Source organism: Zootoca vivipara, chromosome 1 (assembly GCF_965207765.1).
Source record: "Zootoca vivipara chromosome 1, rZooViv2.hap1.1, whole genome shotgun sequence".
NCBI classification, from domain to species: Eukaryota; Metazoa; Chordata; class Lepidosauria; order Squamata; family Lacertidae; genus Zootoca; species Zootoca vivipara.
This window is the reverse complement of record NC_142582.1, coordinates 15693106-15708556: the sequence shown is the minus strand read 5'-3', so window position 1 is coordinate 15708556 and position 15451 is coordinate 15693106. Positions and strand designations below refer to the sequence as shown.

Sequence of the window (15451 nt, the reverse complement as noted above, 5' to 3'; positions counted from 1 at the left end):
TATAGTCCAAAACCTGAAAATAACATACCATTAATCATGTCAGGTGGTAAAACTCAATTATGATTTCCCCAAGGGATCCTGGTAGGCAGTCATGAAGCTGGGATGTATCCTCCCACCAGCTGGACAGGCAGGGACCAATTTGCTGATCCTACATGGGGGTGGAGCCATCCCATCAATGCCTTTTGTTTGGGACAGTTGGGGTCTGAAAGCTCCTTAAAGAGTTAAAGTCACTTGAAAGTTTTTCTTACCTTTTAAAAAGTGAAGAAATTCTCCATTGCTGCAACTTTCCAAGCAGACGCTGTGCGGGATGCAGTGAAGTCCAATGCCAGGGCTATGGCAGCAACCATCTTGGCTAGATGTAACATCTGGCTTTGCAACTGGGACATCAATGCCACAGAGATGGCTTGCTAACTCACAGCAGGTGGAAGCTCTTTGAGGGGCTACTGGAGCTGTTACTGGAGACACATGACAAACAGAAGGCACTCCTGCGCATTAAGAAGGGTGATCACAATACGATGAGCAACATTCCTCAAGCATCTACAAATCATGCTGGAACCACAAACAGTGAGCCACATTCCCCTCTTCTGCTTGGCCACAGTCCAACTTGGGGTATTCCTCACCCATGAAATTCCAGAAGGGAACCAAAAAGCAGTTTGCATGATGCCAGGTCTCCGGGCCTCCAGGAGGCAAGGCTTCTGCACATCTGACAGGTGAGTGATTGACGCCGTTTCCTCTGACTACTCATGGGATTTTTCAGACAGCCAAGAGATAAATTTATCAATACTCATTAGTCCAGTGAGCCAGACAAGCACAGCCACCAACCATCTCTTAGCTATTCAGGCAATGGAGCCAGTGCCACAATGAGACAGGAAGCACAAGGTGTACTTATTCTTCCTGGCTAAAAACAAAGGGAGATTCAAGCAATACTCAGCATAAAGTGGCTGGACAGGAGGGTGGCCTAAAAATAATTCAAGATGGAGACATTTAAGTCAACATTAGAGGCCATTCAATGAGGTGATTGGTTGGTGTTGACAAGACCTGTTGGAGACTTTCCTCCATACACCTAGCAACAAAAACACAGGAAGTACATGTTTTCCATCAGATCTTATTTTTATGTAAATATTCAAGCAGGTTTAATCAATTAAGTCATACATCTAATAGCCCCCCAAAAATGCAATCATAGGTTTTCATGTATCTCACATGTACTGTCCATTCAGCAACAAATCAGCTCCTGACTCATCAGGACAAACTAGTTAGCAGTGGCAAAGATATCTTGGTTAGAACACTCTTTTCGTTCACTTCAAGTCTTTTGGATCACAGCTCATCCATCTGGATTGATTAAGTTTCCATACATTATGATAAAGGTAATTGTGATTATTTTAAATTCTTGTTTTATCTCATAAGCCAACTATAAAACATATGTTAAAGAATGGCATATAAATATATTTTTAAAACAACCCAACATTTAGTTGATTCAAGGATATCAGAGTCTTTATATGAAACAATCTTGTTCATTTTACATGGAAAAGTAAAAATGCACACACACAGGTGATAAAGCTCTAGGATATTTGGCTAACCCCTGGATAGCACTGCCCCAACAATTCCCTCTAGACCAATATTTGACTCCAGTACTTGACATAACAGCAATGAGCATTTCACTCAATGCCAGTTATCCAAATATGCCAGATGCAAAATTATTCATTAGTTGCTTTAAGCAAAAGCTAGAACTAAAACAGGCAAAGTATTAGTCCAAATCTATTATAATTTGAGATCACCGCTTCCAAGAGACTTAAAGCACGAGTCCAAATATTCATCTGTTACTTCTTCCAAAACGGCTGGCTTCCACTTTGGGGACTGATCTTTGTCAATTATCACTACCAGAGAAAACAAAAATAATATTCTCATTAAGATACCTTCCTTAATATTTGAAGCAGGTGCCAATAAATATCGAGAACAAACTATTATAGCACATCAGGATGTAACAGGTGGTCTGGGCATTCTCTGCAGAGAATGGAGAAGTAAATACTGTTTGGACTCCCATCTCCAGGAATAGAATGGCTGAGAACAAAACAGTCAGCAAAAAAACCCCCAGCAGCCTGTGATGCATGCATTGAACTTTTGCCATACAAAGTGTCAGACCAAGTGATCATAATGGGTTCCCCTTTTCACTCCTAATAGCCACATTTTGATCATTTTTATGTTTGTTTTTCAAAAACTTGCTATGCTTCATGGGCATTAATCTTTCAAGTCCATATCAATGCAAAGGGCCCAAGGATCCTTGCTGATTTATGTTTCAAAAGAAAGTCAAACAAGACTTACAGAGGCCTCTTAGTTATGACACCTGCCACAGGAAAAGTGGGGAGAAGCTTTCCCTAAAATGTCACAAAGCATTCACTGAAGGCTTATTATGCTTAGCTAGCAAAGAAGACTCGTTTATCCAACAGCAAGTAGGAGACCAAACCCTCTTTAAAGTGCACAGCACTCATTACAGGGGGCTGCATTGCTCTTGCCAAAGAATGCGGGAAATGTGACCTTCCGGGTGCTGCTGCTCTCCAAATCCCATCCCAAAGGCTTCCCAGCTCTGCTGTATTATTAGATTATGAGACTGCCTGCCTGCCAATAGCCTGATATCACAATGATGTCAAATGACCCATTTTCCTTTGGCGAGGAATTTGAAATCAAACTGCAAAGGCACAAGGCTTTTCATGTGCCAGTGATCAGCAGTGCCTGCAAACTGTGCTTTTGGCTGAGTGAGCCACATCTATACCTGTTCACATCTGCTATATATAACATCAGGTGCACTGCAGGTAAGTATGGATTGGCCAAAAGAGTCTTGCGGGCCAAATGGGGAAGCCTGGCTGGCCGAATTAGGCTCACAGGTTCCTCATTGCTGTATCAATGTATGTTAAAAATCAAGTGCCAATAACTTTATTGTGAGGGGAGGGGTGTTACTAGCCAATCTTCCTTGCATGAGCACAGTGTAATAAGGTTAGAAATTGTATTGACCTAGTGACAATTTGAGAGTGAAAGCAGACACTTCTAACCCTAGTTTGGTAGCAGTCAACCTTCAGGTCAAAAAGAGTCAAGCTATTCAAATAGAAAATGGATTATCTACAGCTGCTCTGAATGTTTATTTCTCAGTCAGCACTTCACAGGGCTATGCAGATCAGCACAACAAGTAATCTGGTTCTGCCCTTTGTCTGACTCCTAGATGGTTTTAATAACCTGGCACATTAGCAATATGAATCACAGTTATTGGTATTTCTGTCTGCTTTGTATGAGGACTCCAGCTTCCATCTTGTCACTGCTTGCATTTCCACCCCACCCCCCAATGGCTAATGCAGTCAATTACATGCTAGTAGCCTTAGAAGTAGAGCAACTGCATTAGAAACACTTCCATTATTAATCCTTTAACACAATACTTGCACATAATTTTTTGCTTTATCCACAGTTGGTAAGCAGATTAATAAACTTAGCAAAACGGAAATTAAAATAAAATTCAAAGTACAGTATATCCATCCTGTAACTATGTCCCATTTCCTCATCTGTGTTAGGCAATCTCATCATCTATGTCTGCAAATCAGAGAAACTTATACAAGAAGCAATACTTCTTTCAAGCCTATTTTGGGTGGGGGAGGGTCCACGTTAACTGTGCTGGCAGGTTCTCCAGCCCTGACATCCACAATTCATCTTGGGGGGGGGGATCTGAGGCTGAGAAGAGGCAGCTGATTCCAGAAAGAGTTAAGAATTAATTAAAACAAGTTAATTGGGTTGTCTGCTTATTTCTTAGAATGACTGGCCATGTAAAACAATGGCGTAAGCAATTCTGCCTGGAGCACTCAATAACTGTTTTAACATCATTAGTATTGGCATCATTTAAAAGTTAAACCGTACGTCAGGTAGGTAAGGTCACTGAATATTCACATTTCACAACTATTCTAGAGAAATTTGTGACTCGAGACGGCTTACTGCATTTGCTGTGGGACTTCATATTGGTGCAATTTCTAAAACAACTGCACTAGCGGTTCAATCTCATTTTTAAAATAAAGCCCCAACGCATTTGACTGATGTTCCTAAACAGAGCAACCCAAGTCAACACTATGGTTTATATTAGCATTCAAATCTCAGTTGCCTGCCTGCTTCTGCTTCCCATTCTCAACTGCCTTGCATTACCAAAGAGGCTATGCAACAGGAGTGCTTCACTGTGCCCTTTCTCCCTTGAACAACATAGGTGTCCTGAAATATAATAGTTAAGGAACAGCAAAATGCAATTTTGGTGCTACAAATATTGAGTCCTGATAACTCACACGTTTAGGTTTTTCCCCCAGTATATGTTCAATCGGGAATGAAAACCTCCGATTTGTCACTTGTCACTGGTCTGTGATGCAGTCTTGAGAGTTGTGCTGGTATTCTGACAAGTTTACTAGGAGCCGGGCATCTAACCCAACTGCCTTCAGCCTGCTGTTCTAGATTATCTGCGCCAAGCAGAAAACGTATGCGACAACTGACACTAATGCTGAAAGGAGAACTTTGCAGTTCACCACAAAATATATATAATAAAGCAAATGAATTGCTACCCACAAAGCAAGGATTCAGAGAGATGCCCAATAGACCTGGCATCTTTAAAAAAAAACAGGCCTGGGGATTGAAGGTGTCAGGAAGCAGGTTTTCTAAGTTTTGCAAATATTTTGCAAACCTAGCACAAGAAGGCAATGTCAAATGGGCTACTACCAACTATACAAAAGCAAAAAAAAGTGGGACGAAAGCTAGGAAGTTGAAATGGCCTCTCCAGCCTCCACTTTACCTGCTCGGACACCTTCATAGAAGTCATGGCCTCGCTGGAAGAAAAAATAACTCGTCATAATACAGTAATTTCCTAGCACACTTTGAGATATAAAGTCCTATATTTTACTCATTGCAATTAAAATTAAATGTAGTCTAGATAACACGTGTAAGCCAAATTTCAGTATGGTATTCATTTATTTAAATTATATCCCAACTTTCTCCCAGTGCAGGGCCCAAAGCAGCTCACAGCACCCAAGGTCTGACTGAACAAAAAAGTCCAAAAAGAAAAGCAGAGAGGAGGAGAGCCTGAGCTTATGTGTAAGGAAGTTCCACAATCTGGGAGCAAAATAAAAAAATTCCTTCAGTAGCACCTTAAAGACCAACTAAGTTTTTATTTTGGTATGAGCTTTCGTGTGCATGCACACTTCTTCAGATACAGTGAAATGGAAGTTTCCAGGCATTTCACTGTATCTGAAGAAGTGTGCATGCACACGAAAGCTCATACCAAAATAAAAACTTAGTTGGTCTTTAAGGTGCTACTGAAGGAATTTTTTTATTTTACTTCGATCCAGACCAACACGGCTACCTACCTGTAACCAGAATCTGGGAGCAGTCACCCGAGAAGGCCCTCTCTCGTGTCCTCACCAAACATGTCTGTGAAAGTGATGGGACTAAGAGAAAAGATTCCCTTGAAGATCTCAAAACTTGGGCAGACTCATATAGGAAGATAATGTCCTTCACATAGCCTGGACCCAAGCTTCATAGGTCATAAACAGCACTTTGAATTTTGCTGGGAAATGGACAATAGCCAGTGGAGCTATTGGAATTAACAGTTTAACTATTGGTCAGCAATCTGGCTGCAGCATTTGGGGCTCACTGCAGTTTCCAACACTTTCCACAAACAGTGCATTACAGTAATCCAAACAGAATGTAAGTCTCACCACTTCTTTAATATTAAATATAAATACTGTATATTCCTGCGTATAAGACTACTTTTTAACCCAGGAAAATCTTCTCAAAAGTTGGGGAACATCTTATACGCTGGGTCATATTTCTTATACGGCGAGTATATCCCAAACTCTGTTTTTTAACTGGAAAAGTTGGGGTCATCTTATACACCCAGTTGTCTTATACAGTATTTTCAGCATCAAATCTATTTTAATAAATGTTTCCTATACCTCAAACATACCCTTGGTAGCTAACTAGTGAATAACCACTACTGAATCCTTTCTGGATCTTCTCCTGCTCAAATGCTGACATCTCCTTTGGAGAAGGGGCAGAGAGAGAAATGTACCACCCTCCGCATTCCCAAGTCTCTCTTCCCCCTTTTCTCGAAGAATGTTCTATAGAAAAGTCGTCTGATCTTCAGCATTTTTTTAAAAAAAATTCCTCTAACCATTCTGTGCCATGAAAGCAGAATAAATCTGGAATACACATCCTTCCATGGAAACAAAGAAATGGACTGAAGTGGCACAGATACCATTTGGCATTATGCAGTTTGTCAGAAGATTATATATGCTAGGCATACTCAGAGGAGACTCACTGAAATCCACGGACTTAAGGCCACTGATTTCAATGAGTTTACTCTAAGTATGACTAAGGTTGGCTATTACTCAAACCCTGAGCACAAAGATCAGCTGGAATCACCCTTCTGAACCAGGAAGCTAGGTGCTTGACCCTAGTTACTGAATTATGAATACATGACACCGGTCTGTAAGCTGCCTTACCATGCAAGCTTGGCTCAGCCTGTACTCCATGGTGAACACATCCTGCAGGCTCAGGGAAGCTCCTTCTCTAAGCTGCCTCAAGGTCATCTTTAACGACGTTGGAGACATTTTTGTAATGGTCTGTGGAAAGATAAAACATTCCCAAGGCAAATTTTCAGTTTCCAGAGGAGGGGGAGCTGCACGTCGCAGGAACCCGGAAACAAACAAGACTGTCTTTCCACGTTAACGCTACATAAGTAATTGTAAAGGTCACATAGCATGTGATAGTATAAGTTCATTAGGTGCGCTGTTCCTTTTCAAAATACTTGACCGGAATAAATCCATCCAATGTTTCATTCATGAAAGGTAATCATTGTTCTTTGACATTCCATATACACCCCACCCCCAAATAAAGAGATGGCACTTCTGAAGAGTGCAACTGAATACTTCTCAAAGTTCTCCTACCCTCCCTTCTAAAGCTCTTTGTTCTATTATTTTTCTCCTGGTGGGCTTTGCAAATGCTGAAACTATACCCACACCTTTAGACAGGTCTTTGATCCAATCCTGTATAAAGCTGGCAAGAGGGCCATTTCACAAGAAATACAAGATACAGCAGGCTAGAACTACTAGTTAACAGACTTCTGCGATCGTGTTGGTTTACATACCTAGGACTGGGCATTTCCAATTAACTGAATTTGCACTGTTCCCATTTTAGAGACTCTGCTTGCTCTTTGAACTAAATGACTACAGTGTGTCTTAATATCAGGTTATGTATTATTTATATATTTATAACATTTATATCACACCTTTCCTTCAAGCAGCTCAAAGTGGCATACTTGACTATCCCTCCTACCCTCTCCACTTTATCTTCACAGCAACCCTGTGAGGTGGGTTAGGCTGTGTGACAGTGATTGGCTCAAGGTCACCCAATCAGTTTCATGGCTTAGTGGGGATTTGAATCCTGGTCTCTCCGGTCCACGTTACAGACGTTATAACCAAAAGAAAGCTTGAGGATATAGCCTTACAAAGGGCTGTACACTTTTTTTGTTATCAAGAGCCAAAAGGTTGTTGGAAGAACTACTAAGATGTGTACCACTGTGAGCACTTAGGAAGAAAAGCTTTCCAGAAGTATTAAAACCTGGATCCAGAATGCTGCACAATTAGTTCTGCCACTCCGGGGGGGGGGTCTCCCTGAGCACATCTAAAGTAGTTCTTTGGACTTCTGCCTAGGTATCATTAATTATGATTTACTACTACTTTATACAGTCAGGTGACACAGCCAGCACATCTGACTACTAGTGACAAAGCCTAATAAATCAAGTTTGTTTCCCCATTTGCTGTGAAAACATGTAAATCATTAATCAAAGATGCTAAAGGAAAAGCATGCATTTTATTTATGAGAGGAGAAAAGCCGTGGGTGTGGCTGAAATTTTTCAGAAAATGAGATATTGTCTTCATCTGGTGAATCTCCCTTATGGGGATGAGCAGAGGGGTATTCTGGAAGTGGAAAGTCCACATCCACAGGACCAGGATGAAGAAAGTTGAAACAGGCCTCAACCGGGGGACCCCCTACCCTCACTCCGGAACAGCAAAGTATAAGAACACGGAACTTTTAATGAAGAAGTATAAACAGAGCAAGATACCTATGTGGGAAACCACACACCTAAGAATTTTTAAAACAAGTGGGGAAAGAATGTTTCTCCACTAATATTCAGAAAAGAGAGTCACCACTTAAAACAACATCTTCTCTCAAGGTATGGGGCAGAGGGAAATTCTGGGGTATGCCATATACAAAAGAGCCCCCAAGAGGGAGAATCTGATTCAGAGTTGATGCCCCCAAAATCCTGTGGAGAAACTCTACAACCAGAGGCCACAGGATTGGCTACTGACAAAGGTTGGATCCTGAATGCTCAGCAAATGAAACAAACTTCTCTCAGGCAAGACATCTTCCATAGGAAAATGACACCATGATGCTTCTGCAGGACTAGAACTTGCATACGAAAGGGCAAGACTTCCACTAGCAGCATCTTCATACCTCTTAATTCAGCTGGCTAGCACTGTTAGAGACCTTTGCCCTCCAGGGACCCTGGCCTATGAGAAAATGGACTTTCAGCATACATACAACAAGGAATGTGCTCCATTTAACATTCCTCTCCTGGAAGAGGAGTCAGAGATGAGCCTTGGAGACCAAACTGGGCTTCTTCCTTTCAGCCTTTGTCTCAATTGGCACTTCCGGAGCAGAGGAATGAAGTACTGCCTTAAGCCTGCTTCCTAGCTGAGCCAGGAACAGAGATCAGGGGATAAATCTCCTCTCTTATGACAGGAATGTAAGAAACAGAGAAACTGGAAAGATCCAAGCGGACAGCATTCAGCATTGAAAGATACACATTGCTGGCAAAATGGGAAGTGGCAGATGGTGAGTTTCACCTATTGCTGCTGTTTTCAATGGGGATATTAAACGCTTAACCCACAGGGGCAAATGGCAGATTTCCAACCAGCCTCAGCATCAACAGTGTTTCTGGCTCCTGATCACGCAGGGCTCTCCCTCTCTCCAGACGCCAGCTGATAAAAGCAGTGACCCATTTTGCCTGCGTCCTTACATCTGCTAACTCCCGCAAGCACTAGCAGCACAGTTCTGTGCCTCTGGTTTTGTATACATGAATCACCACCAGCTGGCTTGATAGCAGAGACAAGGAAAGAACAAGCATTGGGGGGAAACAAACCCCAGTTAACAGCATCTGCTTCCAGCCTTTTTTAACGTTCCAGTTGCTTCCTATCCAGGAATTTGCAAAAGTCATTGATGAGGAGCATGTATATGCTATCTTCATGTCTCAAATCGGGAAAGTATTACAAAGCTGTGCCAAGTGGTAACTTGAAGTAGCTGCAAGCCTGTCCTACGCATTGTCCAGAGTTAAATCCCTAGAGGCCTGCATATAATGTGGGATGGAGGAAGTTGGCCGCAACCTGAGAATGCTGCCTCACCTCCCAAAAAATTGCAGTAATATGTACAAAAAGCCATGAGTCTTAAGAGATGCACTGACAAAGTTCACCAAGCTCAGGCCTGAGGATGAGCTTTAAGGGCTCTGTGATGTTTGCATCAGAAGAGCTCTCAAATTCTCCAGGTCAAAGAAGACTTCTGAGTTTACCACCACGCTGGAAATCAAAAACACTCAGTGGAGGGCAAACACTAACCCACCACTGAAGGTTGATGGAGGAAAGAATCTTCTGCAGTCAGCTACCTTCCCCCTCCCAGCTGTTTGCAGGAAAATAGCCTCTTTAACTCTCCCTATTGAAATCATTGGAAATGTCGTTTCACTGATTATCCTTGGGATAAGAGCACCCAGGCAGTACTTTCTACCTCCCTGCACCCAGCAAGAGTTTTCCTCAGTGCAGTCTTTCAAAGCACCCCATGTGAGGGGTGGGGAAAACTGTGGCCCCCAGTGTTTCTAGACTTAGACTCCCATCAACCCTAGCCACCATGGCCAACAGACAGGGATGATGGGAGCTGTAGTCCAACAACAAAGTTTAGCCACTCCTGCACTCCACAATTTTGCAAAGGGGTTACTCTGAACAGCTGCAACCAGGAAAACGGTCAGCAAACTTGGATTGGTTCAGAAATTAGCCTAGCCTTTTCTCCATATTTGGAGGGGAAATAGTTTGCCTCATTTCCGAGCCAACATTAAGTCAGGGAAGGTTGGCTCATCTCTGATCTTTATGATGTAACATCCACACTACTTTCCTGGGCAAGGTATCCCTGACGAGTTAACATGTTTGAAAACTTCCTGTATGCAGAATGCTGAAGAGGTTCAAGGTGGAGGGATCTAATGGTAGACAGGAAGGAGAAAAATGCTGAAAGTGAAAAGAGCATCAGTGGTAGGTATGCTGTAGAAAAGTGAGTCACTGAGCCTTAAGAACCTATTACAAGATTGCTGGATCAGGACAGTGGCCCACCTAGTCCACCATCCTGTTCTCATAGTGGTAGCAGACCTGTGGAAAGCCTGCAAGCTGGACATGATCACGGCAGCAACGTAACAGAGATATTGCGCCAAGAGGAAATTATAATCAGGCCTAGGAAATGAATGGAGTATGGAGAAAAAACTGGTCAGTCAGTGGAACATAAGGAAGACTGGAAGCTACCCAGAGAGAATGCATCTCTCAAGTGAGATTAGCCTGCCTCTTACAGCACTGTGCTGATGATAAATGCTCTCTGCTGGGCCAGTTTGAATTCTGGCGAGAAACAGCATATGAAGTTTAAAACCCCAGCACACACCAAGTGGGGGACTCACTGAAAATTCAGCATGCGAAGCGTTATCCAGGCACACAGGAACAATCCAATCGCAATACTTGGTCAAACTGCATATCCCAATTCCCGCTTCCCATCTCATTGAGGAAAGAAGCATCCGGATTAATGACAGATGAACAGCTGTGGTTTCAAGGGAGGGGTGGAACTGAAGTTGCCCCAGATTAAGGGATCCTCCTGGAAAACAACAGCTTTACTAATCAATGGTTTCTTCTGTTTACAGTGTTTATTAACTGAAAGTTGAAAACTAGGAAACTCCTTGGACAAAACTACAATATGTGAGAGGACTAGCTGGAAGCAAACAATACTATCACATACCCATGGTTTAGAAAAATGCATCCATGGGGGAATATGACTGTGGAAAGCCTCCAAACTGGCAAATCCTTGCAAGCTTACTCAGTAATGACAGCATGCTGGCTGTCACCCACCAACTTTTGTCAAGCCAAAAACTCAGCTTTACATTTTCCAGTCCAAAATATTTACAGTGACATTCATTTCTTTTTAGCAGGCAACTGAATTAAAGTCTGGAGTGACAATACATAATGTGTTATGGGCGACCAAGGAAGTTTACATTTTTTAAAAAAAAAGCCTGGGCAATGGTAATACGAATTTTATTCACTTGCCTCATGGTGGCCACTTATAAACTCAGTGAACAACAACTTCATCTACATTAAGCAGCGGGACAAATTTTATCAGCTCTCTTGTGGGGTATATAGTAAAATCCTCATCTGGCTGGATGTTGGGAATAAACGGATGCCGGCTCTGCACCACAGCAAGTTTAAAAACTGGAATAAGCAGCAGCATCCAACTTTAAGGTGACATTATACAGAAACCACAACATGTCTACTCAAAACTAAGTCTCTAAGTGGGTATAACAGGAACGAGAGAATGATCCCAACTCTGCTTAGCTCACGTATATAAAATGCCAGAGCTATAACTGCTAGCTCCTGTAGTGAGCGCACACATAACCAAGCATTGTACAAACTAATATCTTTCACAGTGGTTGTAACTTCTCAAAAACACCATACATACAAAACAAATCCCAATGTGCTACTCCACTAACGTCATTAACCTTTGCATGAGCCTGTCTACAACCATTGCCTTCAATTATATTTCAGCTGTACACAAGATAAAGAAATATACCACTTGACCTACTGAAATAAAAGCCCCAAATAATACAGAGTGGGGGAGCCCCCTTAAGCATGTAAAAGTCCTTGCCTGGGGCTTCCACTGATGGTATTCACTAGTTCAATCCTATCCGGTGTGTTTTACATACAGTGGACGGTCGGGTTGCGAACATGATCCGTGCGGGAGACACGTTCACAACTCGCAGCGTTCTCAACCCGCAGCGCCACGTCTGCGCACACATGGGATCGTGATTTGCCGCTTCTGTGCATGCACAAGCACTGAAACCCAGAAGTAACCCGTTCCAGTACTTCCGGGTTCGGCATGGTGCACAACCTGAAAATGCACAACCTGAAGCGCAGAGGTATGACTGTATCTATAAAACCATTGTAATGATTTCTATGAGTCTATAAAGGCACTGTGGATTTTTACTAACTGCTCCAAATTCCATCCTACGTTGAGGCTAGACAAGTCTCCACTAACAGAATCAGGGCCTTTTCTTTAACAGACTGGATTTTCTACAATTCTCTTCTTATGAGGATCCTGACAGCCTCCTCCCTGCTTTCTACAGCCATTTTTATATCCAGAGAGAATTTTGGAAATTCTGAGAGAGATCTCTTGACAGCTACTGCTACTTGTTACCCCCTAGTTTGTTGGTCTGCTTATTTTACTTTTAATTATTTTATTTGGATTGGTTTGTTTTAGCCTATTGCTAATTGCATCAGCAGTATTGTTTGAGCTTTCAATACTAGTAGAACGTATTTTCAAAGACACAAATTAATTTTCTTTATACTGCTTCAAAACAAAATTTGATTCAAGGGAAGTACTGTATAGACTCTGATAGATAACTTTGTTATGTTCCGGACAGCCAGGGACAGAAAACATCAGAGTCACTGTTTCTCTACTAAGGTGCATTTTTAAAATTAGCTCAGATGTCAAAAATTCATGTGATGGCTTTCAACACTTCTTCATGTGTCACCAGAATAAACCATATATACACTGAACAATCTTACGTGTTTTATAATAATTCCAAGGAAGTTCAACGCTGCTTTTAAACTAGCCACTCCAACCCAAGTCTAGTCACCATTTTTGAAGGTATTTAGATGTGACAAGTTCTGAAATGGAGATGCCACACAGATGGCCTATTTCTACACAAATCAGATTTGCACACATGGTTTCTGATACAGCCATTGATCCATGTGTGAATGTCCTTAAATAAATCAAGGCCAGTGGCTACCACTTACAAACAATACCATGCATTCATACAAAATATGTACCTTTTTGCCCACACTTCAGTTTTTAACTAGATTTTATTGCAAAGGCAAAAATAAATGCATATATTCCATTATCTGTTACAGTTATCGGTGCTAACTGGGGAGGAATAGCATTATTGTATCAAGCTTCAATTATTAATTTGTTTTGATTAACAACTCGATAAAGAAAACAACCTTTGCAGGCTTTTAGACTTTTCACTGGGGGGCAGCAGGAAGGACCTCCAGTTCCAGCACCTTTGTTTTAGCAAAGCTACATAGAATCATAGAATTGTAGAGTTGGAGATGTCCTCAAGGGTCATCTAGTCCAACCCCCTGCAATGCTGGAATCTTTCACCCAATGTGGGGCTCAAACCCACAAGCCTGAGATTAAGGGTCTCATGCTCTACTAACTGAGCTATTCATCACTTAATTTCCCTAAAAACAGGGGATGAGAGCCAGCATGTTACTGGTTCAATTAAATGGACAGTAAATAGGACTTAGGCTTACAAATTGCATGGCTTTGTCTAGACGTGGATTTAAAGGTATCACCATCTAAGTTAATTAGCATCTGCTAAAAGCCAACTTTTATTTTGAACTTGAACTGACTCTACCCACCTGATCCAATCTCAGACCTTCTCTACGGTAAAGAAAGGGTGATTTTAGAACAAAAGATAAATTCATTATTGACATGTGTAAATTAATCGAAAACTAAGTTGGAATGAACCTCTATAAGCTACAGTGAGGCTAACATTCATTCATTCATATATTTTTCAATTGTAGAATTTAAAGGTGCTTTAAAGGTGCTGACCTTTAAAGCCCTAAACGGTTCGGCCCAGTATACCTCAAGGAGCGTCTCCACCCCCATCGTTCATCCCAGACACTGAGGTCCAGTGCCTAGGGCCTTCTGGCAGTTCCCTCACTACGAGAAGTGAGGCTACAGGGAACCAGGCAGAGGGCGTTCTCGGTAGTGGAACGCCCTCCCATCTGATGTCAAGGAAATAAACAACTATCTGACTTTTAGCAGACATCTAAAAGTTTTTAATGTTTGATGTTTTATTGTGTTTTTAATATTCTGTTGGGAGCTGCCCAGAGTGGCTGGGGAGACCCAGCCAGATGGGCGTTGTATAAATAAATAATATTAATTAGTTATAATTCAAGAAAGCTATATTGGCTGACTATAACACACACATACATCCCGGGAAACACACTCGGGCCCCATTTGTTACCCAAAGGACTACAGGGTCACTGGGAAGTTGGGGCATCTGCCTTCCAAGAAGAGCAATGTGGCAAGGAGGAGACTAGCCTAGTCCCATCTAGCACCTATACCAAGCCGTTGCAGGAAGCTTGTTTGTTTCTCCCTTGCCCTGGGACTACAGAAGTACAGAAAAGGGCCCTCAAGCCCAGGCATAGGCAAACTCAGCCCTCCAGATGTTTTGGGACTACAACTCCCATCATCCCTGACCACTGGTCCTGTTAGCTAGGGATGATGGGATTTGTAGTCCCAAACAACCGGAGGGCCGAGTTTGCCTATGCCTGCTCAAGCCCTTCCTACAGGCAGCAGAACAATGGCTGCTGGCTGTTGTGTGCATACACACTTTGTTCCACTGTGCACTGCCTTGTTATGTTGTGAGCTGCACTGAGGATCAAAAGGCAGGGTATAAATCTTCAAAAAAAAAAAAGGTCAACAGAAAATCAAGGCCATCAAAACATTAGTGAAGTCTAGGAATTTTCTTATCAGCAACTGTAGAACAGCAGGGCTTGAGAACAAGAATAAACAGGCAGCAGCTCTAAGTTAATCATTACCTAATCTATATGCTGTGGTATAACTTTTGGACACACAGAATGTGGATTCTTGGAGCAGGTTGCGGGACAAGTCTTCACCTGCTTGATCTCCATTATTTCAGCATCAGAAACACCATCCAGCAGTGCAAGACTGAGCAAACGCTGAAAACACAATCAATTGTGCTGATAGTTTTAAAACACAGCAATGAATGTTTCCCCCTCTAACATGCCAAGTCTATATCCAGCAGTGTTTTTACACCTGCTGCCTTCCGCTGTGTGATTCAAGACAAACAGCAATTTCACACCTGTGCCATCAACAGATGCTTACACATGTTAATGGATTCTGCCACCTAAGCCAAGCAAGAATTTGGTGCGACAGCTACTTTTAAAAACAGCCCAAAAGTTCTCAATTGTTTGAATAAACGCCATTTTATTATGGAAGAGATTTAAAATTTAATGCTGCTCTTTTCAGTTAAGGATGCCCTTGATACCTCTGAACA

General features: G+C 42.1%; 1 protein-coding gene across 6 annotated transcripts in view; it reads right to left on the bottom strand.

Moving 5' to 3' along the window:
• Nucleotides 1–1091: 1091 nt before the first annotated feature.
• The window catches only part of HIBCH (3-hydroxyisobutyryl-CoA hydrolase), a 70449-nt gene continuing 56089 nt past the window's right edge, over nt 1092–15451 (bottom strand). For all 6 annotated transcript variants that reach the window (XM_088676168.1, XM_060281387.2, XM_035136099.3 and 3 more), the window contains exons 12-14: nt 6513–6632; nt 4805–4838; nt 1092–1874 (exon numbers count right to left, since the gene is read on the bottom strand). In XM_088676168.1, the coding sequence (XP_088532294.1) occupies nt 1759–1874; nt 4805–4838; nt 6513–6632 (270 nt within the window). In that variant the 3' untranslated portion in view covers nt 1092–1758. The remainder of the gene's footprint in view (nt 1875–4804; nt 4839–6512; nt 6633–15451) is intronic.